This window comes from Xiphophorus hellerii, chromosome 14 (assembly GCF_003331165.1).
Source record: "Xiphophorus hellerii strain 12219 chromosome 14, Xiphophorus_hellerii-4.1, whole genome shotgun sequence".
NCBI classification, from domain to species: domain Eukaryota; kingdom Metazoa; phylum Chordata; class Actinopteri; order Cyprinodontiformes; family Poeciliidae; genus Xiphophorus; species Xiphophorus hellerii.
In genome coordinates this window covers 27664083-27690809 of record NC_045685.1, presented here as the reverse complement: position 1 = coordinate 27690809, position 26727 = coordinate 27664083, and the positions used below count along the sequence as shown (strand labels likewise).

Sequence of the window (26727 nt, the reverse complement as noted above, 5' to 3'; positions counted from 1 at the left end):
TTTCTTGAAGTGCGCAGCTGCCCTCACCTGCAGGTGCTGGAGTTGGAGCGCATTCCCGACCTGAGCCTTCAGGTGGCGACAGAGTTCTGCAGAGCCGGACTGAAGAGTCTGCAGATGCTGATCCTGACCCACACGCCGGTCAGCGGCCAGGCCATCCTGCACTTCCACAGTGAGATCCGGTTCTGCTGCTTCCTGTGCTCAGACTGTTTACGGAGGATTAATGTTCTGTCCACCTGCACAGGTGTGTGCAGCAGCATCAGGTCCATCGTGGTGGACGTTTCTGTGTCGGACTACTTTGAGGAGCCAGATACTCAGGAAGCAAAGCACCTGTTTGGAGAGATTCTCAGTACCCTGAAGGTGAGCTTCACTCAGAGATAATACTGTTAAATTAATCAATAAATCACAGATCAATGTTTTTCTGTTTGATTGTTTGGTTTTCTGCTCATGTTTTAGTTTGATATCCTTCCACAGCAAAACATATCAAGCTGTAGCAATGTAAATCTGTTGGTGGCGCTAATTTGTAGGTTTGCGCTTTTGCTGATTTTGAAAATGTTTAGCTTGTTTTAACCATGTGAATGATTTATAGATCGATTTTCTACAAAAACTGTTTCAACAAAATCTTGGATTTTATTAGTTAATAATTGAGCAGATAAAATTCTATTTACGTTTTTATCTTTAAAAAATTACATTTTTTCTGTTTCAAGTTTCTGGCCCTTCGGAGGTTAACGGTCAGTGAGCGTCTCTCCTGTTCTGGTTGTTTCTCAGGTTCTTCAGACCCGACCCGGCCTTTGTGACGCCCTTCAGGTCCGAGCTGAAGGATTCTCCTGACCTCAGCAGCACTCACACGTTTCTGCTTCCAGGATCCGACCTGACGGTCCTTACCTCCACGTCTGCGTCTAACCATGCAGAAAAGGGCAAATTTATCTCATTTACAGCCAGATCTCATCAAAAATCTACTTCTTACTGTGTTTGATAAAAGAATATATTTATATTTCTTTCACCTATAATGTCATCTAAAACAATATTTGTTTCCTGAACATATTTTCATCAGGCTGGATGGAAACATGGAACAGCGTCAACAGGTTCATTTTATGGCAGCTCAGTTTAATGAACTGATGGAAAACCGCAAGAAAATTTAACTTTTTAGCTTCCAAAATATGAAAATATTTATAAAAGATGTAAATTCACACCAAATGTAGATCCACAAGAGAGACAGACAGAGGTACGAATAACTTACATGCAGCTTTAAGTAACTTAGTTGCACAATTTTAATTTAAACTACCCAAATTTAAGACTTAAGTGCACAATTATAGTTTTTTTACTAAAACAGCAGGACACAGAATCAAAAATACACAGCAGATGTTTTAAAAGTAGCATTTCCTAAATACAGGGTTTTATTTTAAACAGGATTAACTTCTTATTTCCTTTTTATGACCAAAAGTTTCTAAATACTTGATGAAATTCAGAGGATTTGTTTGAGGAAGTTTTGATCCAGAGGAAAGCCTCCAGTTTCCTCCTTCCAGATGCATGATGGGTAAAATCCCACAGAGGATCGTAGCGTCGTAGTTATGGTAGTTATGGTAGTTATGGTAGTTTTGGTAGTTATTAATCCACTGGATTTTCCCTTTTCTTCCACACTGAAGCCCTTTTAGCACATCTGAACTGAATTAGCTTAGCATCACCTAATTTATGCAAACCTTTTTTGTTTTTACTCTATTTTTATATATTAACTCTGAAAGCACAACTTTCTCCTTTAACATCTTTTATATTAATACTTTTACCTTATAAAACTGAAAACCTGTGTAAACCTGAAAGCCATGATCCTTGTTAGAGAGAGAAAATCCTTCATCTTGTTTCCTGTAGGTTAATTAAAATTTTACCTCAATAAAGAAGCACAGAAACACAGAAGCACAAAAATATCTTTTGCACAAAGTGAAGCGTGTCGAGTTTCGCACCAAAGACGGTGATGCATGAATCAATCAGAGTTGATGGAAAACTGGTTTGACGTCCTGAAGATGATTTTATGTGAGATTTTACCATCAATAAATGTGTTCCTCATCAGCTTTTTCTCCGTCTCTTTCTCTTGCTACATCTGAACAGGAAGGGGCCAAAAATAAATATTTTCAGGCTTCACATGAAAACAAAATGCTTTTGTGAATTAAAACAGACATTAAAGACTTTTTTAAAACTGTTTGCAGCCATTTTCTGCCAGATTGAAGTAACTAAACCGCCTTCAGGTTGTTTCACACAATCTAATCATCAGCAGCAGCCATTTTGCAACGTAACTGCTTCTGCTAATGTGCTAACAGAAAGGCTAATCTTTAGCTTAGCACTTTTACAAATATTCTGGTGAATAAAATTTAAAATCTGTGTTGAAGGTTTGGTAATCATCTCAACTGTTACGAAATCTTCAAATACTGTAGTCATGCTCTTATTTTGAAGGGGTGAAAACAGTCTATGAAAACAAAGAAACATAATCTTAAGACATTATGGAACATGCTTATCATTAGCTTCCGCTAAATACTCTGTTAGCATTAGCAGAAGTGTATAATTAATGTTTTGGGTTTTTTTAGTCAGCTGTATTTCAGTATCTATGTACATAGAAACAAAAGGAGATTCTGGTTTAATTTTTCTGTTTTCCTTTATGAGATTAAAGCAACAACGTTTCCGCCAGCAGCTCCGTTAAATCAATGTTGAATGTTTTATTAAGTTTGTCCACAAGGGGGCGCTGGAGTCTAAGATGCAAACATGTTTCCACTCATTAAAGTTTTCATTAATCAGCCTGTTTACAGAGTTAAAAACTTTTAAAGTGTCGCAGTGAGAGAACAGGAGGGTGGAGTTATGCACAGAACAAAATGAGAATTATTTATTTTATCTGATAATCTGGAATTAAAATAATAAAATCACATCCCTGGTTCTCTAAGTCTGTTTGTTTCTGCTCTGAACTCCAGAACGAGAATCTCCCACATTCCCCAGAGCATGACTGCGTGTTTGCTTGAGATAAACCAGGCGAGGAGGACAAAGGTCAAGTTCAAAGGTCACCCAGAGGTGTGTGTTAGTGGCCAGGAAGCATGTGAAGCAGCGACTCGGACTCTGAGGACGACGGTTTGTTGAGTGGATGATGGTTTTCCTCCGGCGGACGGTGCTGCTTCGCTACCTGCTGCTGTCCACCGCCCTCGCCCTCCTCCTCTTCCTCACCTCCTTCTGGCTCCGTAAGTTTCTTCGTCACTCCGGCCGCGCCGCCATGTTGGCTCCGCCTACAGTTAGCGGCGTTTAAAGAGACACCGGGTTGTATTCATCTCCAGGTTGAACTCTGCTGCAGAAAGAAACCCTGAGGTCTTACAGGGCCGGCCCAAGCCTTTTTGGGGCCCTAAGCAGGTTTCCATTTGGGGCCCCACATATCAACATGTCAACATCAGATGCTTCATCATTCCAGCTGCTTCTGTGTAGCATACCTGCTACCATTAGCATCATTTGTAATTAGCCTACGTCATAGCAGTGTTACTCTGATTTATGATTTTCACCTTTCAAGAGTAGAAAACTAAAAAAAAAAATTGAGATTTGAAATATTACTTTAGTGAAACATCAACAAAGTTTCCCGCATGTTTCTAATTGAAACACAGCAGCTGCTTTTCTGACTGGTTTCCTTTCTTTATGAACATCAGAACAAAGATTAAGATGAAAAAACTTGCTTTTCTGTAAGCGTCCAAATTAATACATTTATTTACTAATTTGATTAGTAAACAAATTTACTAATCAAATGTATTGATTAGTGAAGCTTATTCCTAGTAACCAGTGATTAATTTTTTTTGTTTGTTCAGCTCAGGGTGAACAGAGAGACTGCGGCTCAGTGTGGCAGCCATGTTTGACGTATTACATCCAGACGGTACGACTAACATATTTACACATGGTGATGGTGCATAGAGTAAAATGAACTACACCAAAAACAAATGTAAAGAACATGATTAACGTTTTAGAGTAACTGTTAACTAACTTTTTTGTAGCCTCTAGCCCCGCCCATCCTGGATGAGAGGGCGGAGTCAAACGAAGCCCCGCCCCTCGTCAGAGAATGTCCTGGTCAGGTGTTTCAGGCCCGGAAGCTGCTGCAGTTCCTCCGGTCCAGCCTGGCTGAGGACGGCGAGGACGTCCTGCTGGAGCCGTACCTGCTCAGCTGGGACCAGCTGCTCAAGTAAACAAGCTTTACTGTTTAAAGGTCTGAAGACCAAAACCACAGACAAATTTATATTATAACAACTTATAAAAACAAAACTTTCTTGAATCCTACCAGGTACCTTTCTGTCTGTGTTCTTTCTGGAATGTTCCTGGTACTTTATCAGAACTTAAAGATTTTTGTTGGTTCTTTTAAACTTGAAACTATGAAACTGGAACCATGAATGAAAGCTACTTTCCAAAGAATCAGTTCTCGACACAAAGAGGACGATAGGAGTGTAATATCAAATGTGACGCGTTATGTTGAAACACATGTTGTGTCATTGACACACGGTTGAATTTAGCATTAGCTTCCGCTAAGCACCATGTTATTCCAGGTCTTTAGCATTAGCTGTATGATTAGCACTGCTAGCATTTTAGCTAGCAGTGCACACCAATAGCATGAACTTCAGTTAAACCTAAACAAAAGTCTTAATTTTTTCCGTTCTCAGCTTCATGGAGTCTCTGGGAACGATGGTCAGTTTCTTTTCTCAGAAAGTGAGAGAAAAGACCGAGCTGATCCGACAGCTCTCCCTGAGACGCAGCTCAGAGTCCAAATCAGCAGCTTCCTCTGGACTACAAACCCCAGCAGCATTCGGATTAAAAACCGGGGTGAGACCTGACGTTCCTGTCTTCACCGTGTCAGAACTGCCTTCAGACACGGTTACTGAGATCACTTCCTGCACAGGTGTATCGATCTGTTCGGTCCATGGTGGAGGCGGAGCTTCAGGCGGGAACGGTCAGCTTCTCCCGCCGAACAGACTCAGGCTGCCGGACGCTGCTGCGGCTGCATCGCTCGCTGCTCTGGCTGAAGCTGATGCTGGAGGGTTTGTCTGAGGGTCCAGACGCTGAGGGACGATTCAAAACGCCCGGAGAGCTCAGCAGGTAGCCGACCGTTCCTCAGGACCGTCTAATAAATGATGAAAGGGTCATTTTCAAACGACTTGAAATCGCATATAAAATTCTCATGTGACGTCACACTTCCGTGAACTTTAGACTGTCACACAGGCAGTTGCTATGGCAACAATAAACTAGCCACAAGCTTAGAACTAGCTCTCGTCTCCTTCCCATCTAACTTATAAACAGTTTACATTATAACTTTTACCCAATCAGGATGTATGAGTACTTTACCCCCCTCTGTGTAATACTACGATACGTATCGGTGATATTTACTGCAGTACTTACAGGCCAAGTAGCAAAATTAGCTTAGCTAACATAGCTTTTATCTGCTAGCTAAGCCGGACATTAGCCTACGTGTTTGTTGCTACATGTACTTATTCTGAACCTTGTTATTCACCTGAACCTTGTTATTCACCTGAAGAGTTCCCACATCCTTCACAAAGGTGCTTAAACTTTGATTGTTTGCAGCCACAGATTTTCAGGTGAAGCTCCTCCATGGGGTTCTCACTCTTCCTGTTCACTAAGTAGTTCATTATATCTTAGTATGAGTTTGGAAGCAGCTTCTCCACATTGTCTGACATGTTTTCCATTCTCCGTCTCATATGGGTCAATCCCGACAGCAGCCATTTTGTTCATGTATCTTTCTCTTGGTTAAAAGTTTCCACATATTTTCTTTCTGTTGGCCTCGAAGCCGTGGGTCCGCTATATATTGCGTATGCGCTTACCTACTAAGATGGCGCAGATCACTTCCAGTTCAGGCTTTTAGGAACTATATTTGTATATATTTGTTTTTGTCTCATATTGACTCGTTTCCTTTGCCCAGAGACGCCTATAAGGTGGCGTTGGCCCCCCACCATCCCTGGATGCTCCGCCAGGCCGCAGAGATTGTCTTCCTCGCTCTTCCTGACAGAAAGTACTTCCTGCAGCTGGTGTGTGTGCAGAAACAGGAAGAGGCAACACCCGTGCTGCGCATCATCATCCACGCGCTCTCGGTGGTGCACACACGGACTCAACGCCTCCTGGTGAAGTACAACATGTTGGAGCTGCCCTGAGCTGGAGACTTCCTGTCGTCACCCAGACAGACAGGAAAACAGCAGCGAGTTCAAATCACTGACTGAACCCTTTGAGTAGGTGGATACTGCAAAAATATATCCGTTTTTTATTAGAGGTTATTTATATTAGTCATTAAAGGACTAAAACATCACAAGACAAAACATTGTCTCAGTCAATAATTGAGACCAAACAGGAGGAAAACTCGACTCATTAATGGAAACAAGAACAAAAGAAGTTTGTGACACTTTAACAAGTCAAGTCTGTGATTTTCTAAACCTGTAAAGTTTCAGTTTCAGAACCGAAGCAGCTCTGGTGAAAGTCACTGAGGATCATTTCTCTGATAATGGACTTGTGTCGGTTCTGGTTGTAACTCAGCGCTCCGGGGAAACAGAAAACAGACGTTTCAAATTTTCAAAGGTTCAGTTTGTTCCTGTTAATGATGCAAAATCAGAAAAAAATAAAATCCTGGTCCTGATAACCTCTGGTTCCAAAAACCAGACTGCTGATCCCAAATGAGCTGCCTTACTGTCCCTGACTGTTTTTAAAATAAATCACACAAAGCTGAACATTTCTCATTTATTCACAGGAATGAAAACATATTTCTCAAATCAAAAAGTTTTTGTTTACAACAGAATCAAATCATAAGCAGTTGTGTTTAAATTCAACATGGCGTCACATGAGCGTCTTATTCTGGTGACTTTCTAACATCAGACGAGTTTCTGCATCTTTAAAATGTGGTAAGAGTGAAATGAAATTTTAGCAAATTAACTTTCCCATATTACAGTCACAAGTTATTTGAGCCTCTTCTTCCATCCATCTACTGAATGACTAACAGCTGAACGCTTGCAGAACCAGATTTAGTCCAGATAGTGGACTTGTGTCGGTTCTGGTTCTGTTACAACTCAGAACTCCATCTGAACAAATATTTCAAAGGTTTAATTTGTTCTTGTTAGAGATAAATCTTCCTCATTCGATATTAGAAAGAATAGCAATACTGGTGTTCAACTGAGTGTCTGATAACTTAGATTAATAATCCCATTTTCACTGCCTTACAGTTTTGACTGTTTTGAAAATAAATCACACAACAGAGCTGAAAATGTATCATCTATTCACAGGAATGTCAATCGCTAATCCCATATTAGCTTAGAGCTAATCCTATATTAGTTTAGAGCTAATCCTATATTAGCTTAGAGCTAATCCTATATTAGCTTAGAGCTAATCCCATATTAGCTTAGAGCTAATCCTATATTAGCATAGAGCTAATCCTATATTAGCTTAGAGCAGAGTTTCTCCTCTATGGCCACCGCCCAGCGTTTAGCTAGGTCCTAGCCAAGCTGCTACTTGACAAGTTATTAGCTGCTATTAGCAAACCAGCCAATCCAGGAGCAAAGTTTCCTTGCCGCTGATTGGCTGACGGAGGGAGGACAGTAGAGCCAGGACAGTTTTGTATTAATGCACGTAAATAAAACTGTTAATATTAGATATTATAAGGGTTTTTAGTGAGAGGTGAATTGTCCCAAACTTGGGTCGTTAAACATTAAAATATTAATTAGTTTAAAAATAGATAAATATCTGCTGCCGCCTTCCCATGTTTGGGCCCTGGGCTAGTGCCGTCCAGACCCATCCTAAAGTTTGACCCAGTTTGTGGTTCTGAAGCAGAAATTGAACATTTCCTGTCATCATGCTGACGCCTGTCTGCAGCAGCTGCAGCTTGAGTCAAACAAACAAACGGACTCTGGATGAATTCAGGAAAACAACATGAATCAAATTCTTACATCAGTTTCACTCTAACATTCAGAATATAGAAAAACAATTAATACATGAGAGCAGCTCACAGCGCCACCTTCAGGCGGAAGGTGTAATTAAAGCCTTTATCAGTAGAAAATATCAGATCAATCTGGTTCTTAGCTGATTTCAGGTCTGGTTCTGTTTGTGTAGCTCTAATATTGGACCGATTCTAACATCAGAACATTCTGGTAGAAAATAAATTCAGTCTGAAGCTGTGAGACTCTAAAATGCTGCAGCAGCGCTAAATAATCTGATCCATCAGTCTAAGAACAAAAACAACTTTCAGTTAAGAATAAACTGGATTTAAATGAAATATTTCAACGGTAGAATTTAAAGCTGAACTAGTAGAAGAGAAACAGAAGCACTGAAGGCAGAAAGACACAGGAAGAGGAGAGACTGGAGACCAGGAGGAGAGCAGGATGGAGGAACGGTGGAGGAGATTCTCTCTGAAATGAATCAAAGGTAATAATTAATTTCTTGTCTCCTGATGAAGGTGGAAGCAGACAGAGAAGCTGCTGACCTCTGACCTTTGACAGAGATCCTGCTGGATGGAGACTCTCCATGACCTTTGACATTACATTTATAGAGGGCTTCATCAGAGCTGGAAACATGGAGGAGGGTCATGAGACCTGATGGTCCATCACCAATGAAGGAGCCATCTTTATAGAAAGCAGCTGGGAGGTTGTGGGTTGGATTCTTTGCTCTGCAGCTCAGAGTGACGTCATCTCCCTCCATCACAGGGAGGACAGGACTCTGCAGGATCACTGATCCACCTCAACACAGAGACAAACTACAGCATTTCATCCATTTCCACACAGCTTCAGCAACACTAACTCCACAGTCTGATCTTACCAGAGACAGAGAGCTGGATGCTGCTGCTGCTGCTGGAGGATCCAGACATGGACTCACACCAGTACAGACCAGTATCTAATGGATACAGATAACTGATGCTGCAGGTAGAACCACCTGAATTTCCAAATCCATCATCTCCACACTCAGTCCTGGTTCCTTCGGTTGTGTTTCTCCTCACAGTCCATCCATCCTCACAGGTCAGAGTCACTGATTCTCCTCTAAAGAACTGAGATCTGCTGGGACTCACAGTCAGAGCAGCTGCAGAGACTGAAAAGTGATTTTTATTGTTGTTAATAATATTATTGTTATAAGCATCATTTCCCTTCCCAAATGTTTGCTAGAATAATATGATGATGGAGGTGATAGAAGTGAACCAACCTTCAGTTGTTATGCAGCAAATCAGCAAACAGGAAACTGAGGAGAAATAAACTCATTGGTTACAATTTAACATCTAAAACTACATGAGAATTTTACAGTCAGACATTTGATCTCTATAAATATTCATGACATCACACTGACCTTCATTACATATCAAATATAAAAGTGTGATATTATTCTGACTGCATTTGCATGCTGTTTATGTTTCACGTTGGTTTCTACATCATTATTCTTTATTTCCATATCAAACTGTCATTTTCATTATTTTCAGTGGTTGTGATGTTTGCTAATGGAGGCCAGAGTTACAGCAGAGAAACTTTTTCTCCTGCTTCATCTGATCTGAACTCAGTCGGATGTTTTTATCTTCACCCTTTGACTCCAACAGCAGGTGAACTTTTCCTCAGTAAAGTCAGGTTTTGTTCTTACAGAGCAGATATTGTCTCGATGTTTCCATCATGGCGTCACTTTAAGATCCGACCGCTGCTGGTTTCTGTTGGACCCGCCCTTTTCCTGAAAATACAAATGTGTGATTTGTCTTTCATTCTTGCTAGCATGCTAACAATTTCATTTTCTGTACTTAGAACCACAAAAGAATCCTGTCTGTATTTTACTTTTAAACATTTCCACAGTAATGGATCTGCAGGAACTTTGAAACCACTGCTGCTGCCAGGTTGTGATTGTTGGACAGAAATGTTTTTGTAATGCTGGAAGGAAAAAGTTATGGTCCAGATTTTAGTCACTTTGACCAGGAAACAATGTTTGCAGAGAACCGACTGGAGTCAGAAGAGACGTTCAGTTTGGACAGATCAGGATAACGTCACACAAAGTGTTACAGGAACCGTTTGAGACTGAGCTGATTTCACTTCCCAGAATATGCAACACACACAGTATGAACTGAGCCAGGATGACTGCTCCATCTCAAAATGAAGAAAAGTAATGCCATTGGTTAAAGACACTCCAATAGAGATGGAATCCTATAAAAAGTGACGTATTCAGCAAAGGTTGGGAGATTTTGGGTCTTTGTAAAGATGTGATGTGTTGATCAATGTGAATAAAATCTCCTCCCGTTTTGGCCGTAGAGGTGAGGAATCTGAGTCCTGTGTGTTATTTGTATAAACTGTATGTACTCAGTAAGTTGGTCACTTTTGTTCCTCCATATAATCTGCAGAGAGCCTTTCAGAGGACGGGATGCTCAGGCGGTTGGCCATGAAGATGCTGCTGGACATTACAGACATATAGGAGCAAACCAAGAACAGGAAAAGTGACCAAAACCGTCAATGTCTTCATTTCTGGTTTTAGGACCAGAGAACCAGAAATGGACCAGAGACAGAAATTAGGACAACTGGGTGGAACAATGCTGAGGCCAAACATTGTGATTTGGTGCCAATCAAAGACTTTTACTGTGGAGTGGAGACATTTTCCATGATAATAAAAATGATGTGACCCAACAGAAGAGAAGTAAAAGATAAAACCTTTTCCATACAGAGGGAAAATCCAGGCAACTTTCTGTAGCAGAGGGTCCAAATGGTTCACTGCATCACTTTGTTTTCTCTCTTCACTTGAATGCAACTAACCAAAGACAGAGCTGCATGGAGATAAAGTAGATCTAATTGGATCTATTTGGACCGTGAACTGGTTACAGTGGTGCAGTGGTTACGATCTGGTGCCCATATTGGGCATCAGATTGTGGGGGCTCGTCGGGGATTAGCACGCTGCACATCCATGGGCTACTGCTGATCCAATAATACTGTCTGCCAGGACCTCTTGTGTTATATGTTCCCGGAGCCAGAAGTGACTCAGTGTGCATTACAGAGGCCAGTAACCGGTGAAAAGGGTGTACTAGTCTGCATAGTGCAGCACTGTGGACTCCGAGATCAGCAAGATGTCTTCTGGTGAGAGAAAACAACTACTATGGAGCATCAAGAAAAAGTTACACCAGCTAACAGGTAGTGAAGCCCACCTCATCGCAACTTCTCTTGGAGACGTGGAAGGACTGGACTCCAGTCAGCTGACTCAGAATGATGAAGAAAGTTGTGTTGAATATCTGACTACCTACCTGACATGTCCAACAATTTTGGGTCGGTAGGACCAGGGTTTGCCATTATTAAAAAGACTGGAATGTTTCATAGACGGCACTATGATTAATCGTATACATACTACGGTATCCTTTGAAGCAGAAGCAAGCACAAGTGAGCAGGCCATTTCCCCTTTTCAGCCACAAGGTGGCTATGGTGACACAGACATACAGAGATTATTGGCCCGCTATGACACTATTCAAGCTCAATAAAACCAAGCCTTATCCACTTCCGCGTCTCCAGACCCACAGAGACGGAATCCAACACCACCTTGCGCCAGCCAATCTCGCAACCAGCAGGCAACGTGGGCATCAGTTCCACCAGCTACAGGGGACCCACATCTCCCGACTTGCCAACCCCATCACCAACAGCTGTGCTCACCACAGTATTCTGCTCCTTGTTCAGGGAACATTCCAAGTCACACTGGTGAGTATGATAGCCATGAAAGATTTGCCGCTGCTGTTCCGCAGAGAATTCAAAGTGCATGGGGGAATGATTAGTGACACAACATCAGAAATCAGTTACAATGGCATGTGTAAACAGATAGATGAGGGTCTCAGGAAGAATCACACTCCAAATGAGGTGAGGAGTGTTAAGTGTTATTAAGCCAAGTAACTTCAGAGATATGTTAACAATAAAAGACAACCTCACAGTTTCTGAGCTTAAAAGTTTCCTGGAGTCTCACTTAGGTGAGAAAAGTAGCACAGCACTCTTCCAAGATTTAATGTGCGCTAAGCAGTTGGAAAATGAGACCCCTCAGCAGTTTTTGTATAGAATTGGATTGGAAAGATCCTGTTCTCACTCAGACAACCAGACTCAGTCATTAAGTATGATATTTCCACAATTCAGTGCATCTTTCTCAACACTATTTGCCAGGGCATGGGGGAGAAGTATGACAGTGTTCACCGAGACCTCAAGACCCTCCTAGGTGACCCCACTGTCAGTGATGAGGCACTGCTTCGCCGAGTAATAAAGACCACGGCAGAGGAAAGTGAGCGAAAGCGTCGACTTGGCCGGAGTTCTACCGTCAAAGTGAGTCATGCACACACAGAAAACAGTGAGTTGAAAGAGAAAACAAAGGACAATGTGAAAGTAAATCAGATTAATAATCAGATTAATAACACTTTGGGACTTCAAAGACTAAATGCCCAAGTAGAAGCACTGATTCACTGTGTCACCTGTGCATGTTAATAATTAATGCCAATTCTTCCTAGAATATTATCTTCCATTGAATGATTTCTATGTAATAACAGTCAGTCCTTTGTCTACTTTAGCTATTTTAATTTGTTAATTATATTTCCCATAATTTAAATCCTATATCCTGTTTCACTTAAACTGAACAGAGTGGTGTTGAGGATCGTGGCCCTGTTTTTCTTTAGTCCGCCCGTGTTGCAGCTCTCAGCAGTTTTGACACCAAGCCCCCGTTTCCTTTGGTTTCTCTGCTCTGAGCTGCGTCCTGTGTGTGTGTGTGTGTGTGTGTGTGTGTGTGTGTGTGTGTGTGTGTGTGTGTGTGTGTGTGTGTGTGTGTGTGTGTGTGTGTCTGTGCAGCTTCTGGCCTTTTGCCTCGTGTGACGTGCAGGTGGAGGCGTAGAGACTGTGGTGTTTGATTACAACACAGTTTGTACAACAACATTAACGTCTTGTCATGGCACTTAAACTCAATGTAACAAACGCTTTCATCTTAACCCAATGAGTTGAAATATAGAACTGTACACATTTATTTCATGACATGTCATGATAATAAAATCTTAAAAACAAAATCACTGTCTTCACTTAATACAACATCTTCCACATTCCAAACATATTATGTTCAATGTTTTCCAAAAACATTTGCTAATAATTCCTTTTCATAAGTTAGAAAATAATTTAGATCCATAGTTTGACTCTGTCGACTCAGTACTCCTACAGATTTAAAATGATCAATTGCAGAATCTTAAAGGCATCCTGCCAACCTTCACTATCGTCCGGACTTTTGAGTACTGAGAGGTCAGGCTTGCTGTGGATGACTAAAGGCCTTGAAATTTCGTTTAAAGATTGTAGTTTCATATAAAAATGTTGGTGTGAATTTGATATTCATCAATCCCAGTAATAACTAAACTATACCAGGTCAGAGGGATGTTAGTAAAACACTTATGACAAACAAAACGACATTAAGACAAACACGTAGACAACATAGAGACAATCTGATAGATAATCTCGCCGGCACTTATTCTACTTCTTGTACAGTTAATCCTTGTTGTGTTGCCCTGTGTGGTTTGTGTGTCAGTGTGTGTGTATATGGTACGTGGGAGGAGGCGTCCTATGTGTGTAACATCATGAACGCGCTCCTGTCAGAGTGCGAGCGGAAATTCCAATTGTCGGCCGCTCAGAGCTGTTTTACGTTTTTCAATTCTTCCTCAACCCCAGATGGGGAGGGAGGGAGTGTATTACTGTCCATTACAATGTGTGTGTGGGTGTGTGTGTGTGTAGCCTGTCCCTACCTTATTCTCTCCTTTGCTCTGCTTAGTTTAACCTTTAATAGTAGATCATTTGGGCCCAGAAACCCGCTATTCGTACAGCAAAGCCAAAGCATGCACATTAGCCATCATTTTGCATGCATAGCACACACACTCCAACCAATCACCAGTTTTACTCAGTCAAGCCGTTCACCTCTAATAATAATAAAGCAAAACTCCTGGTGCTTAAAGCCAAACATGCCATTTGAGTTGTTCATTACATGCATTCACACTCTATCATACACTTCTCATTCAAACTTCCATTCATTTTGTCATACTTTGCTCATTCAACTCTTTTTTCACACTCATCCATCCATATATCCTTCACACAAATATTTATTACACATCTCATCACGCACAGATCAACATCATTCTAGTAGGCCTACTCACACACACTTTCATTCCTCTCTTCCCCAGGTATTTAGGACATATTTTAAGTGTCATGGTAATCTAGTTAATTCCCTAATTTATCTTTATCTTATTTATCTTAATTTATCTTATCGCTTACATTATCGACACAGCAGAAAAGAACCTTATCACTTTTTAGCTCTTCAGACTGTCACCAGACAAGAATCCTTTCTATAATTTAATAAGTAAGAGATAAAAATCTTACCTCTTTTTCTGTGTCTGGCCCCGATCCCTGCCTTGCAGCCAGTCTGGAGAGAGACACCTTTTCGTCCCCCTTAAGTCTGAATCAGCTCAATCGGCACGTCGGGTATCACCATTTATATTGAGGAATTTAAAGGTGCCTAAACTCATAGAATATATTAATAAAGGTTAAATAAGACTCGGAACTCCATCTGCTCATAGTCAAAACGAGAAGAGATTTTAATGCACATCTGCGGAACTAAACATCACATACACATCGTTACAGTAGTCCCAAAATCTCTTGCCTTCTACTTCTGGTATCAGTTTTTTATAGAGTCCAGCTCTACTGGTGTGTATTGGAAAGCCTCGACCAATGGCGTTGCTTTCCTCCATTTACGTAGTTCATTTGGCTCCGTCTTACACTGGATGTGTATTGGAAGTTCCTTGGAAATATTCAGACCTTCAACATCTGCTCCATTTCAAAGGTGCAAACCAAGCCAATTATTATTCTTATCTATCCAAACAGATAGTTTCCCAAACATTCTTCCCGTCTCACTTTGGCTTCGCACGCAAGGGGAAATCTGGAGCCAGGTCAATTAGACCTTCTATGGCGCCAGATTTCCTTAGTGAAAAACAATCCATAAAGAGTATTTCCGCTCTTACATAATCCCAATCCATTTGACACAATACATTTCTTTTAGGTTAAAACATATCTTAGTGCGAAACCACCAAACTACATAATTTTTAACTATTAATATAATTATATTCCTCTACAACACAAGCTATGGAAAACCTGAAAGCTCATGTTTCATCACATGTTCCAGCACCAGAGCAGAGGAGCTCAAAACCCCAACCAGAGAGAAAACCTCAAAGAGAAAGAAAAAGCTGTCAGAACTGTGTTTCTCAAACCAATCTGAACTGTAACCACTGCTTTGTCTGCAGAGAGGAAGGGCATCGTGCTGTAGGGTGCCTGAAAAAAACTTCGGGAAACTGGAGACGATCAGAGCAGAGGGACCACCTCTGATCGGCAAACCTCAGCAGCCCTGCTCAAAGAAAAGGTCCAAAACCACTACTGGCAGAGAGACATTAGGTGCATGTTCACAAGAAACTGACAAAGGAACACTGCGTGGTTTAGTAGCTCCCTTAGTAGCTCACCAGTCCCTTCTAGATGTATGATGGCAGGTTACCTAGTAACGGTGGTATTAGACACAGGGGTGGGGGTAAGTCTTTTAGATCATGCGTGGCTAAATAGATACTTACCCGGACAACAGGTTAGACCCTTAAGTGACCTGATGGATGACGATCTTAATGTGAAAGCAGTCACAGGGGACACAGTACCTTATGATGGGTGGGTGAAGGTTGTAGTCAACCTTGAGGGCAACGACGACCCAGACCTATCCATACGCGTAAACTTCCTTGTGAGCCGCCTTAAGATCGAGAGACCCATAGTAGTCTTTAATGTGATCCACGAGTTCATTAGTGATAATGGGGGGGACTACAAACTTATTGAGCTAATTGGTAGAGCCATGGGGATCGACATATCCGCTGTAAGCACCCTAGTAAGCTTCATCCAGGCCCAAGAGCGTCCCATACATGAGCCAGCTATGGTAAAAATAGGCTTCAAAGGGGGGATAGTCTATCCTGGTCAGGTATCTTACATTAAGTGTAGAGTCCCAGAGAGTATTAGTTCCACAGAGTCACTTGTGTTGTTTGAGCCAGAACTAGATGATGTCCACCATGAACAGCTTAGTGTTGGAGCAGGACTTTTACAGATAGAAAAGACAGATAGACTATATATTAAAGTACCTGTATCAAACTATTCTAGCCAGAATGTAACTTTACCCAGTCCAACAGTTTTGGGTTCTATTGAGCCCATTACAAAAATAGTTGAGACTGACCAACCCAAAGACTCTTGTGAAACAGCACCAGTCTCCACCTGTATTGTTGGCTCTGTGTCCAAATCCAGTCAAGGCCAGGAGCCATCCAATACTGCCCACTGGCACCCCCCAGTGGACATTAGTCACCTAACACCAGAACAACAAAAGGAAGTAAAGCAAATGTTATTTGAGGAATCAAATGCTTTTGCCCGAGATGATGGTGACATTGGAAATATACCGAGTTTGAACATGACTATCAACCTGAAAGATGACATCCCGGACTTACTGGCTAAAGGCTGGATAGTTAAGTCAAAATCACCCTTTGCTGTGTGAGGAAATGGGATGGCTTTCAGATAAGACTTTGTATTCAATCAATCAATCAAATTTTATTTGTATAGCACATTTCAGCAGCAAGACATTTCAAAGTGCTTTACATCATATCAAACACAGAAACACAATGCAACATAGAATCAATAATCAAAACACAGCATTTTCACTTGTCATTACTTCCAAGTTTCGGTTCATGTGTAATGGGTGAAACAGCGCCCCCTCCTGGTGGTTGGCGGTTCACTGAGTCTAACACTCCGGTAAAACGTTATGTTAGCTTGATGCTAACATGAAATGCTATTCCTTGTAAGGTGCTGTACCGGCTGTGATCAGTCCATATTCTGTTCCATACAGAGAAACATCATTTCATCTCATCCTGTCTCCTGACCCTTATTCACACAACGCAGAACTGATTGGACCTGAATTAGTACCTCCAGGTACTGATTGGGCAGTTTGTTGAGTGGGCAAGGCACAACTCCTCTGACCCTGTTGAAAAAACTGGACAAAGACAGTTTGTTCCATCTGTTGAAGTGTTTGTGGTTTTTTTTACATGTATTTTTGTTTGTATTTGCCTCCTGAACGGTTAGAGACCTTTTTTTTTATGTACTTTTAAGTCGTTTATGGTATTAATTGTTTTCCTTTTTTATGTAATTTGGACTTTGAGTAAGTAATAAAATCTAACCATCTATCACTAAAATTACTAATGTGTTTTCTTTCTTTTGGTTTGATTTATTAATTTGCTAATTAATCTAATTTTTTTTCAATCAAATTGGAATTATTTTCAATTAAAATAATTTTTAATCATTTTAATTGAAAATAATTTCAATTATTTTTGTGGAATAATTGAAATTGTCCTCACTACTTTCCTTTTTTCTTCTCAAGGACCGAGTTATGTAGGCCTGAAGCCACGTTTTTTAAAATAGAAATGTTTTAAGGAAGTTGTTAATAAAAGATTGTGTAGAATTCAGTTTGTATTCTGATGCATTTATGTAACTTGTTAAAAGAATCCCCCCTACTGGCCACATATACATTTAGTGGAGTCTGTGATAGGAAGCTCAGGTTAATTGACCAAGCTTAAAATCAATCACTGATTATTGCACTGCAGGAAAAGTGGCGTTTTTGACCCTGTACACTGACGCGAACGCAGTTATGGACAGTAACCGACAGATGGCAGCACAGCACATTGTCACTCGCGGGAGTCAAAAACTGTCGATTGCGGAATCCCATGAGTGAGGGTTGGAGGGTTAATGACTCTACTTAGCATGCGAATAGCCTAGCTATTCAACCTCTCTCCTGTAGTGTAGACCTGAGGTCACTGAGCTCCTGGATGGGGGAACTTGGGGTCTCCAGGTCACCACAGTCCATCCTGACACCCCCTCATAGGTGCCACCCTCCCAGAATGCCACCTCCTCTCTGCCTTCAGCTGTTAACACAGAACAGACCATCATTATGAGCTGCAGGCATCTTTGTTGTCATTATCAAAGTACCATAAAGTTTTGTGGCAACTTCCAGCTTAGACTGCACACACAAAACATTAAAAACTCCAAAAAACATCCTATTAATGCATTCTTACAGAACATAAAACAACTTAATGAAAAAAAAAGAAAACACTCAGAAACAGAAAAAAAAATTAAAAGGACTTGGTATTTTAAAAATACCCTCGGAAGAAAAATATCGGGGTGATTTCATTGATAGATGTGCAAGTTTTTATTATTTAGTATTTATTATTAACCCTAACCCCTAACCCTAACCCTAAGGGGACCAATAGGTATTATTAAAATGAACGATTAAAAAATGTGCGATGCAAAGAGTATGACAACCTTTTTCCTCTGAGCCACTGCCTACTGGTCAGTCAGAGCAAACAGCGGCAAAGTGTGTGGCTCCATCTGTACTTATGCAGGTGGAGTGCATCAACAATTTTCTTATTAGCTTTAAGAGAAATTAACTCTGTTTTAAATGAGCAGCTCCAGTAATTATTGCTAAATGCTTGGTGTTATGAAATTTAATCATTTCCACTCAACTGGGACATTTTTTAAAATGTTGCAAAGATTGGTATTTATAAAAATATAATAGATAATTTAAAGATGTTTTTATTGTTTAAATTTTATGTCATGTGGTTCAGAGATACATTTTGTTATTGAAGGTGTCAAATTTCCCTGCTAACTCCTCCCCTTCCTGGACTCAGTGATTTACTATTGAGTTTCCTACCAAGTTGTTTTAACTTTCATTCTCCATCTTAATTTAGTTCCTGGTTGTTTTTAGTTAAAACTGTATTTTTTATCAGAAAATAACCCTGAATAGTTTCAATTAAACCAAAAGTTGAGTTTGCTTGCCGTGACAACGAGGAAATGGTTGCTATGATAACTGCGTCACTGTGCTGCGTTCAGCTTTTTGTCATCTTCATTGTGCTTGTTTCAGCAGGTAAGTTTTACCTTTAGAATAAAATGTTCTCTACATAAAAGTAGTTTTTGACATTGTTTACTCACAGCAGTAATATTTATACTCTCGACACAAATATTATGTAGAGAGTATAATTACTCTCAACATAAGTATTATGCTGATGATCCTTGAGAAACGTTGAAGGTGTGGTAGAGTGATGACAGGAAGACCAAGAATGTTTAACAGCTGAGTTAGTGTAGAACTGGCTTAACTAGTTTGTTCTGCAGATGGAAACCAAACAGAAAATGATTAAGAAAAGTAAACATTGTACTTGTTTTGAACAGCTACTGCACTTTTGTTCCTCTTTACGTCTCCATGTAAAAGTCCCAACTGATCGGCTGGTTTTGCTTCAGTATTGATATTAAGTTTTGAAAATGTTATTTTTTATGAAAGACTTTTAAAGCTCTTCTCTCTTTTAGAGAGACTGTGATGGGTTATCTTCTGAACAAATATTTCTATATTTTCTTGGAATTAGGTGGGATTAGAGCTAAACATCTGTTTTTATTCATAAATATTTCAACTTTGTCTGACAGAAAGGGTGTTTATCTGTGTTTCTAATCAATAACACAAGGTATCCTTAATCAGAGTGAAGAACAACTCATTCTCCAAGTCTCTAAATAAAGTTTTAATTCTGGATACATTTTATTTTGATAAAAATGTTTTTGTCTGAATAATTTGTTGAAGCTGAATAAACACACTGGGGACAAAATGACATTGAAACTCAAGAAAGAAAAAAAAGTCTAATAGAGATGGGAAGAGTTTAGAGCAGGGGTCCACCCTGGGTCCACCCTGGGTCCATCCTGGGTCCACCCTGGGTCCACCCTGGGTCCACCCTGGGTCCACCCTGGGTCCATCCTGGGTCCATCCTGGGTCCACCTTGGGTCCACCTTGGGTCCACCTTGGGTCCACCCTGGGTCCATCCTGGGTCCACCCTGGGTCCACCCTGGGTCCATCCTGGGTCCACCCTGGGTCCACCCTGGGTCCATCCTGGGTCCACCCTGGGTCCACCCTGGGTCCATCCTGGGTCCACCCTGGGTCCACCCTGGGTCCAACCTGGGTCCACCCTGCTCTAAACTCTTGTATCTTCCTGTGTCAGAATGGACTATGGTGAGGTGGAGACCCCAAACCACTCCTACCTTTTTACTCTCTCTCACTCTTTGTAGTTTAAGCACACCTGTTACCGTGGCATTCTGTTATGGACCTTACCACAGGGCCACGTTTCATTGGCTGATGCCCGTTCTACGTGGTCACGGGCGTGGCCGTCTCACAAACACACACTTCCCGTGTGCTTAAACTACAGAGAGAGAGAGTAAAAAGGTAGGAGTGGTTTTGAGTTGATCACCTGTTCAGGTTATTTTACCTTTGTTTCCCTTTGCTGTGGCTCATTACAGCCGCTGTAGTTTCTAAACGTTGGACTAATTACCTCGTTCGTTTGTGAGTTTACGTCATTCACAACAAACATCAAACAGAACAAATATATTTCATAACATTTTAACAAACAAATGGCTTCTACCGCGGTAATTATGTGAAATTAAATGAATTATATCCCAACTTCAGAAGATTCGCCTTTACCTTTACAGAGCTCTTTGGTTCCTCCTAGCAGTCTGTAGCTTCTCATATTGAGGTCAAAGTTCAGATCTACCATAACTGACTGACACCTGCTGGCCTCAGGTTTGCAACCAGCTTGTGACTGAGAAACCAGTAACCTCCTCCCAGATGATGACATGAACCTGTTAGATCCTCTGTCCAGTTAGTAGCTGATATATTGTGAAAATCCAGTAGAAATGATGACCTAATCAGTCATGTTTACATAAAAACAACGAGCCGCCAGGCTTTGTTTGTGAGACTTGCGGTCACGCGGGTCGGTTGTGGGCGGAGCTTGGTAAGGTCCATTGATATTGAGCACATGAATTTTTTTCAGTGCTTTTAAACTGAGTTACTTTGAACCAGTTCTACTTTCTAAATGCTACAAATATATACAACTTATTTAAAGTGTTTCTCATTGTTTAAAAGCAGCAACGTAGCAGTTTGCACATTGCAGATTAGAAACTTACCAATCACATGCTAACTTCAACTGGTTTTTCTCAGCATGATTAATGCATTTAATGATCTTGTTAATGCTTTAAATTGTGGTCTACCATTTCATATTTAGAGTTGTTTTTTTTACTATTTTGCTCCTCTTTCTATTCTTTTGCATACCTTTGATGCCGTGGCAGATTGAGCTGAGTGAGAAGCTCAGCAGCCGCCATGACAGAACTAGTCCAAATGAGTCGTGTCATTAGCAAATCACAAGGCGAGTAATCTGGAGACAGCTTCAGGTTAAATTTCTGATGAGACTTGGTAAAATGTAACTTAGAAAATGTGTTTTAGATACTTAAGTGTTAATTATTTCTATTTGTTTTGATAATACTGTGCACACTGACAGACTAAACCACCCACCCTCTTTCCTCCTTCTTCCACTGAACTTTTCTCCAGTGAGAGGCAGGTTGGATCCTGCCTCTCACTGGAGAAAATGCTGGAGATCGGCACAGGGACAACAGTGGGCTCAAGGCCCTCATATAAGCAGGTTGCTGGAAAATGTGGGTTAAGTACAAAATGTTTTCATAACAAGATGAAAAAAGCACAAGAACAATAGCTTTTATAAAGTTATTGTTCTGATAGTTTTATAAAAGCTGCTGGACTATTTATTTAAAAAACAACCTGAGGCCTCTAATCCTCTTCACCTGCCTCCTCTCCTGCACTGATGAAATTACTGATGCTGTCTCCTCTTCTGTAGCAAAGCTGAAACTGATGATAGAAGAGCAGAGAGAGAGACGACCACTTTGGTTGCCACGTCATCTGTTTGTCTACCTTTACCTCTTCTATCTCTCTACTGTGTTATTTCCTCCTCTACAGATCAGATCTCTAGAGAGCTCCAATTTGAACCTGGACAAAACATCAATCTAAAATGCAGAACTCCTGACAACAAACCTGCCGCCGTCGTAGAGTGGAGCAGAACTGATTTGGAGGATGAATTTGTCCTTTTATTTCGGGATGGCAAGTTGGATCCGGAACACCAGCACCAAATGTACGAGAACCGAGTGGATCTACGCGACCGGCAGATGAAAGACGGAGACGTGTCTTTGGTCCTGAATAACATGGTGCCTGATGACAGAGGAATATATGAGTGCAGGGTTGCTCAGGCAGAAACTAATCGAAAGAAAAGAGCTGTGCTGGATTCAGATCCTATCTGCACCTTCAAGTTGAGCCTAGCCCCTCTTCCAGGTGAGTGAGTTTATCTGGATCAGAACCAGCAGCTTCCTGGTCCTGGATCTCAGATCAGATGTTGATGATGCTACTCTCAAACCAGCTTCTTTCTCCAGTATCTCCTACCTGATGGATCAGACTAACACCTGGTTCTGTCCTGCAGGGACCCTGGATGGACAAAGTGAGAACAGAGGAAACAAACCTGCTGCATTGAATAAAGGATGGAATAAAGCCAGAGATGATAAGCTAATAATCGGTCTGGCAGTCTGGTTTATTATTGTTCTAGTTGCTGGTTTTGTGGCTCTTTACTGTATAAGGAACAGGTGTTATCAAGTGTAGGTCTTAGTGTCCACTTTACTTGCCATGATGATGAATGGTATGAGGGGAGACGGAAGACAATCCTTGTTGTGAAATAATAACCTCGTTCCTCCTCATGACCAACCCGTCCATAATGATCCTGGCTCTGCAGCATCTCCATTTCTGTTTGTATAGAGGCATCTTAATTACCTGGTGTCCATGGTAACCTCAACACAAAATGTCAAAGTCTGATTATTCTGGATTATAATAGTGATTTAATTCAGTCAATATTGTACTGAATGGTCTTAAGATGGATTGAGAATAACTATATTGTTCTTAATTTTGCTTTAACTGGATTTGAGTGATTAGACCCTAATATTCCCAGAGCAGGTTCAAACCTTTCTCTTCTGGTAAGAACATTATTTTATAACTTCTTCCTTCTCAAAGTGAACATAACAGGAACCTGCTGTGACGTTCCTCTGGGTGAAGGCCTTCACTTCTGCCTGTCACATATTTCTGGCATGGAAAATTTGATTCATCTCTCTTACTGTTTTTTTTTATCCTTCTGTTTTTCACCTCTTCAAAAACATTCAGAAGCATAATGAAAAAAAAGAATATTTTAAAGAGTAGTAAAAGTACTCTTAAAAATACTCAATACATACGTACAGTATGTATGTATTGTAATACATACATACTCAATTGATTTGATATACAAAAAATCATAATTGAAGTTGAAGAGACTTTTTTTAAAGTATTTTTTATGTTAAACATGTTTATAATTTGTACATTTGATTTGCCTGACAGTTCTGCCATGTACTGGTTATTTTAAATCACAGCTGTACATATTTAATCTTCTGAGTCTGTAAGTTTGAGTTTTGTTTTTGGCCCTGGGAAAAATGAACACAGTTTGAATTAAACTCTTGGTGTTTAAAAAGAGCTTTGCTTGTCACCACTACTGCACACAACACATGTTAACTGTTTGTAACCCACAGTGCCTAAAACATATTATTTTTTTAAACATTTAATACCTACAAGTGTAAACCAACTAGCTTCACTGTCTGTGACAGTAGAATGTAAATTAGACATGAACTCAGAGAGACTTAGTAACATTTCCCAAACATGAAGCTACAACAAAAGCTTCAAATTTCTTCCAGTTTCTGAAGTATTTATTTCTGTATTTTGTAGATCATGTTTTCTGTTATGATAGCTTAAGAAATGCTGGTTGTTTTCAAATGTGTTCAGTTTATCTCCTTATCACTTACATTCTCTTTCACCTTCCAATAAACTGCTTCTGGAAAGTGATGCTGCTGCTCTCTGCCTACATGATTAATGTTTTCTAATATATCAAACGGAAACCATGTTTTAGGAAATAAATAAAAACACTTATTTGCCTTTGGAAATAGGATTTAATTAGGAAGTTTACTTTGTAAATGTGCAGTTTGACCTGATAACTGCCATTACTGCTTATTTTCTGTATTTTTCAGGTGGAAATGACTTTTAACCCCCTCAGTGCTGAACAGGTTAAGGACGCTGCCAGGGTCCAACCTGGAATATCTTTTCATATTGGACAGAGTGTTGACCTCTGACCCTTCAGCAGCAACAGCATAGTGACTTGCTAAGATAAAATCTGCAGAGAAACAAAAAGTTAACAGTTAAATAATAGAACAAAATGCAAATTGGAGAGTAGTAGGAAAGGAAAGTGAGAAAAAGTGATCAGTTTGTCTTAATGCAGCAAAACTACAGAAACAGATCAGGAGAACCTAAAGCTCAGAATGAGGCATGAGAGGAAGAGCCAGAGGAAACCGTCTATCCAGACTTTATCTCCTGCAGGCTGATACCAAAATGTTCTGTTACTAACATCTGGAGCCACCAGATCTCTGGTGCTGATGAGATGATTACAGGCTTTATATGTGAGAAGGAGAATCTTACATTTTATTCTGGATTTAACAATCAATGAAGAGAAATTAAAGGAGGAAAATGATCTTCTGTCAATTAATCGATCAATAAATGAAGTTTATTTGTTTGGCATGTCAGTAACCAGGCAGATCAAAGTGCTTTACATCACCAACCACCGGGCCGCGGACCGGTACCGGTCCATGGACCAACTGGTACCGGTCCATGGACCAACTGGTACCGGTCCATGGACCAACTGGTACCGGTCCATGGACCAACTGGTACTGGAGCGCACAAGAAACAAATATTTCTGTTTTATGTATTATTTGGTGAACTGGATACAATGAAGTTTTGCCCACTAGATGGCAGGTCTCTGTTTTATAGGCCATGTGAGATAAGTGGATTTTTCCTCCACTGATAAATGTGAGACTGAACTGGAGCTGAAGCAAATATTATAACCACATCTGACATAAAAGAAATGTGGAAAAAGTTTCACATAAAGTTAAAAAGTCTGGATATAACAGATGACCAGTTGAGAGGATTTGGAGAAAGTGAGCTGAGAGCTGCAGGAAAAACATCTTGTTAGTAAAGGAGGAAGAGTTTTAGGTTCCTGTAAGGAACTGGGACCAGTGGGAAGAGAATCACATCAGCATGAGGCTGAAAAGATATAAATGAAAACATTAAGATGGAACACTGTCAGATTATCATGAAGAAATAATTAGTGAAGCAAATAATTTCACAAAAACAGAGAGCAAAAAAACTTTGATGACATTTCAACAAAGATGCTTCAGAGTTGGTTTGGTTTCTTTACACTCTGTGTGCTGCATGTAAGTTATCATCCATGTGACAGATTAACTTTATTGGTATTAGATTAAGAAACAGAATTATGAGTTTCTAAAGGTGAAGTTTATTCAGACAGAGTGAATAACCTGTGTGGCCAGACATGAACTGATTACTGGCTCATCAAACATAAAACTGCGTACAGCAGAAAGTTTTCATGGTTTTTAACCAGCTCAAACATGACAAAGGTAAAGTTACAGAAACGACCCTGAAGCTGACAGACTCTAACACCGCAGCTCTATTTATAACCGACTGCACCACAAAGTAGAGAACAACTTGTTCTCAAAGCATGGAGAGCTGCGACCACCAGACCAGTAACCCAACCAGGCTCAGCCAGCAGGAACCAGCAACATCAGACTGTTTTTATATTAATATAAAGATTGTAATTTTGGTTTTGAACCTTTAAGATCAGATGAATCAGGTTCTGATTTTATTTCTGCGCTCTCACGGCTCCAGGCTGGAGTTTTAAAGATAAACACCAAGTTTTTTCTTCCACTAACTAAAATAAAGGACTTTTTTCCTAAAATACAAAAGCTTGAGAAGGAGATAATGACACGCTTTACAACAGAAATCAGAATCCCAAAAGGCGCAATTATCAAATATGTACCAAAAACACAAGTTTAAATTATGAAGGAGGAATGAGGCTCCAAACTTTTTACAATATAACATTTATTATTATTACTAATATGTGTAAACCAAAAGGTCACAGAGCCAGAAAATGGGGAAGATAGTTATGATTCCAGACAAATTAACATATAATTAAGGGTCAGAGGTCATGAAGACGCTCAGGAAACATTTCCTTATAAGGAAGTTAAGGATAGAAGAAGCAGTCAGAATCATGTCAGTCTTAAAGGTTGTATAAAAACGTCGCCAACATTCGGGGTTGTGAATCTGGGACAGTCTTTGTGTTCACATCAGGATCAGAGGTTCTGAAGACCATCTGGGTTTGGAGAGAAGAACCAAGCCGGCACCAGAACCAAGAACTGCAACCCTGATGAGGCCGACCGACAAGCCAAAGGTCCAGGGTTCAGAACCTGGATTTACTCTCCAGACTTGCTGGTTTTTCTTTTTGTTGGATCCAAGAACTTTCACAGTTTTTGTCAAGAACAAGTTGAAGAATTTTTAATTAATTTTTAATTTTGGGGCAACAATTTTGGGGCAACATCAGTTTTCATGGTAAAACCGACTGAACCCAGGAAAAAGCTTCCCATGTGGAATCAGCCTCTCTCTCTCTGACTACGACACATTTATTAGTTAAAAGCTTTTAGGGAAACATAAAGTCTGGTTGCTGTAGCCAACAATATTATTGGTGCTTTTTAATGGTTGCCTTGATAAAATAAAATAAAAAATCATGAAGTCTACTAGTTCAGACTGTAAAATAATTGGGTTCCAGAGGAGAAGCTGCTGCTCAGCTTCCTGCTCAGTTCAGCTGAACTCAGAGGCTGCAGGTTAGAGGCTGACAGTTTCCTC

The 26727-nt window shown here is 40.4% G+C and overlaps 5 protein-coding genes and 1 long non-coding RNA gene across 6 annotated transcripts in view; 3 read left to right on the top strand and 3 right to left on the bottom strand.

Moving 5' to 3' along the window:
• Positions 1 to 2061, top strand: part of LOC116732571 (F-box only protein 41-like) — a 15023-nt gene extending 12962 nt beyond the window's left edge. Inside the window, exons 15-17 of the mRNA XM_032582844.1 lie at positions 11 to 169; positions 242 to 357; positions 766 to 2061. Coding sequence (XP_032438735.1) covers positions 11 to 169; positions 242 to 357; positions 766 to 828 — 338 coding nt within the window. The 3' untranslated portion in view covers positions 829 to 2061. The remainder of the gene's footprint in view (positions 1 to 10; positions 170 to 241; positions 358 to 765) is intronic.
• LOC116732602 (Fc receptor-like protein 5) overlaps positions 1 to 26727 on the bottom strand; it is a 291331-nt gene that overhangs the window by 260199 nt on the left and 4405 nt on the right. The window lies entirely within an intron of this gene.
• LOC116732616 (ceramide-1-phosphate transfer protein-like) lies at positions 2981 to 6728 on the top strand. The gene is made up of 6 exons (XM_032582942.1): positions 2981 to 3212; positions 3822 to 3886; positions 4005 to 4189; positions 4662 to 4821; positions 4898 to 5094; positions 5933 to 6728. Exons 1-6 carry the CDS (start codon positions 3119 to 3121, stop codon positions 6159 to 6161), a joined length of 930 nt encoding a protein of 309 aa, XP_032438833.1. The 5' UTR covers positions 2981 to 3118; the 3' UTR covers positions 6162 to 6728.
• On the bottom strand, positions 6725 to 14805 carry LOC116732631 (Fc receptor-like protein 3). The gene is made up of 6 exons (XM_032582972.1): positions 14364 to 14805; positions 9607 to 9690; positions 9181 to 9216; positions 8803 to 9069; positions 8478 to 8723; positions 6725 to 8396 (listed from the first exon to the last, which is right to left on the bottom strand). Exons 2-6 carry the CDS (start codon positions 9635 to 9637, stop codon positions 8281 to 8283), a joined length of 696 nt encoding a protein of 231 aa, XP_032438863.1. The 5' UTR covers positions 9638 to 9690; positions 14364 to 14805; the 3' UTR covers positions 6725 to 8280.
• Positions 17393 to 22382, bottom strand: LOC116732681 (uncharacterized). The gene is made up of 3 exons (XR_004341849.1): positions 22217 to 22382; positions 21952 to 22125; positions 17393 to 17965 (listed from the first exon to the last, which is right to left on the bottom strand). It is a non-coding gene; the product is annotated as an uncharacterized LOC116732681 (long non-coding RNA).
• LOC116732644 (uncharacterized) lies at positions 18671 to 23460 on the top strand. The gene is made up of 3 exons (XM_032582991.1): positions 18671 to 18963; positions 21877 to 22245; positions 22391 to 23460. Exons 1-3 carry the CDS (start codon positions 18891 to 18893, stop codon positions 22564 to 22566), a joined length of 618 nt encoding a protein of 205 aa, XP_032438882.1. The 5' UTR covers positions 18671 to 18890; the 3' UTR covers positions 22567 to 23460.

Bases quoted from the DNA above. Each gene is read 5' to 3' on its own strand.
- LOC116732631 (XM_032582972.1), bottom strand. From the start codon at position 9,637: ATGATGGAAACATCGAGACAATATCTGCTCT. The intron at 8,724-8,802 runs GTAAGATCAGAC...CTCTGTGTTGAG, and splicing joins CATCCAGCTCTCTGTCTCTG to GTGGATCAGTGATCCTGCAG. The intron at 8,397-8,477 runs GTCAGAGGTCAG...GATTCATTTCAG, and splicing joins CAGCAGGATCTCTGTCAAAG to AGAGAATCTCCTCCACCGTT.
- LOC116732616 (XM_032582942.1), top strand. From the start codon at position 3,119: ATGATGGTTTTCCTCCGGCGGACGGTGCTGCTTCGCTACCTGCTGCTG. The intron at 3,213-3,821 runs GTAAGTTTCTTC...TTGTTTGTTCAG, and splicing joins CCTCACCTCCTTCTGGCTCC to CTCAGGGTGAACAGAGAGAC. The intron at 4,190-4,661 runs GTAAACAAGCTT...TTCCGTTCTCAG, and splicing joins AGCTGGGACCAGCTGCTCAA to CTTCATGGAGTCTCTGGGAA.
- LOC116732644 (XM_032582991.1), top strand. From the start codon at position 18,891: ATGGTTGCTATGATAACTGCGTCACTGTGCTGCGTTCAGCTTTTTGTC. The intron at 18,964-21,876 runs GTAAGTTTTACC...CCTCCTCTACAG, and splicing joins CATTGTGCTTGTTTCAGCAG to ATCAGATCTCTAGAGAGCTC. The intron at 22,246-22,390 runs GTGAGTGAGTTT...TCTGTCCTGCAG, and splicing joins GAGCCTAGCCCCTCTTCCAG to GGACCCTGGATGGACAAAGT.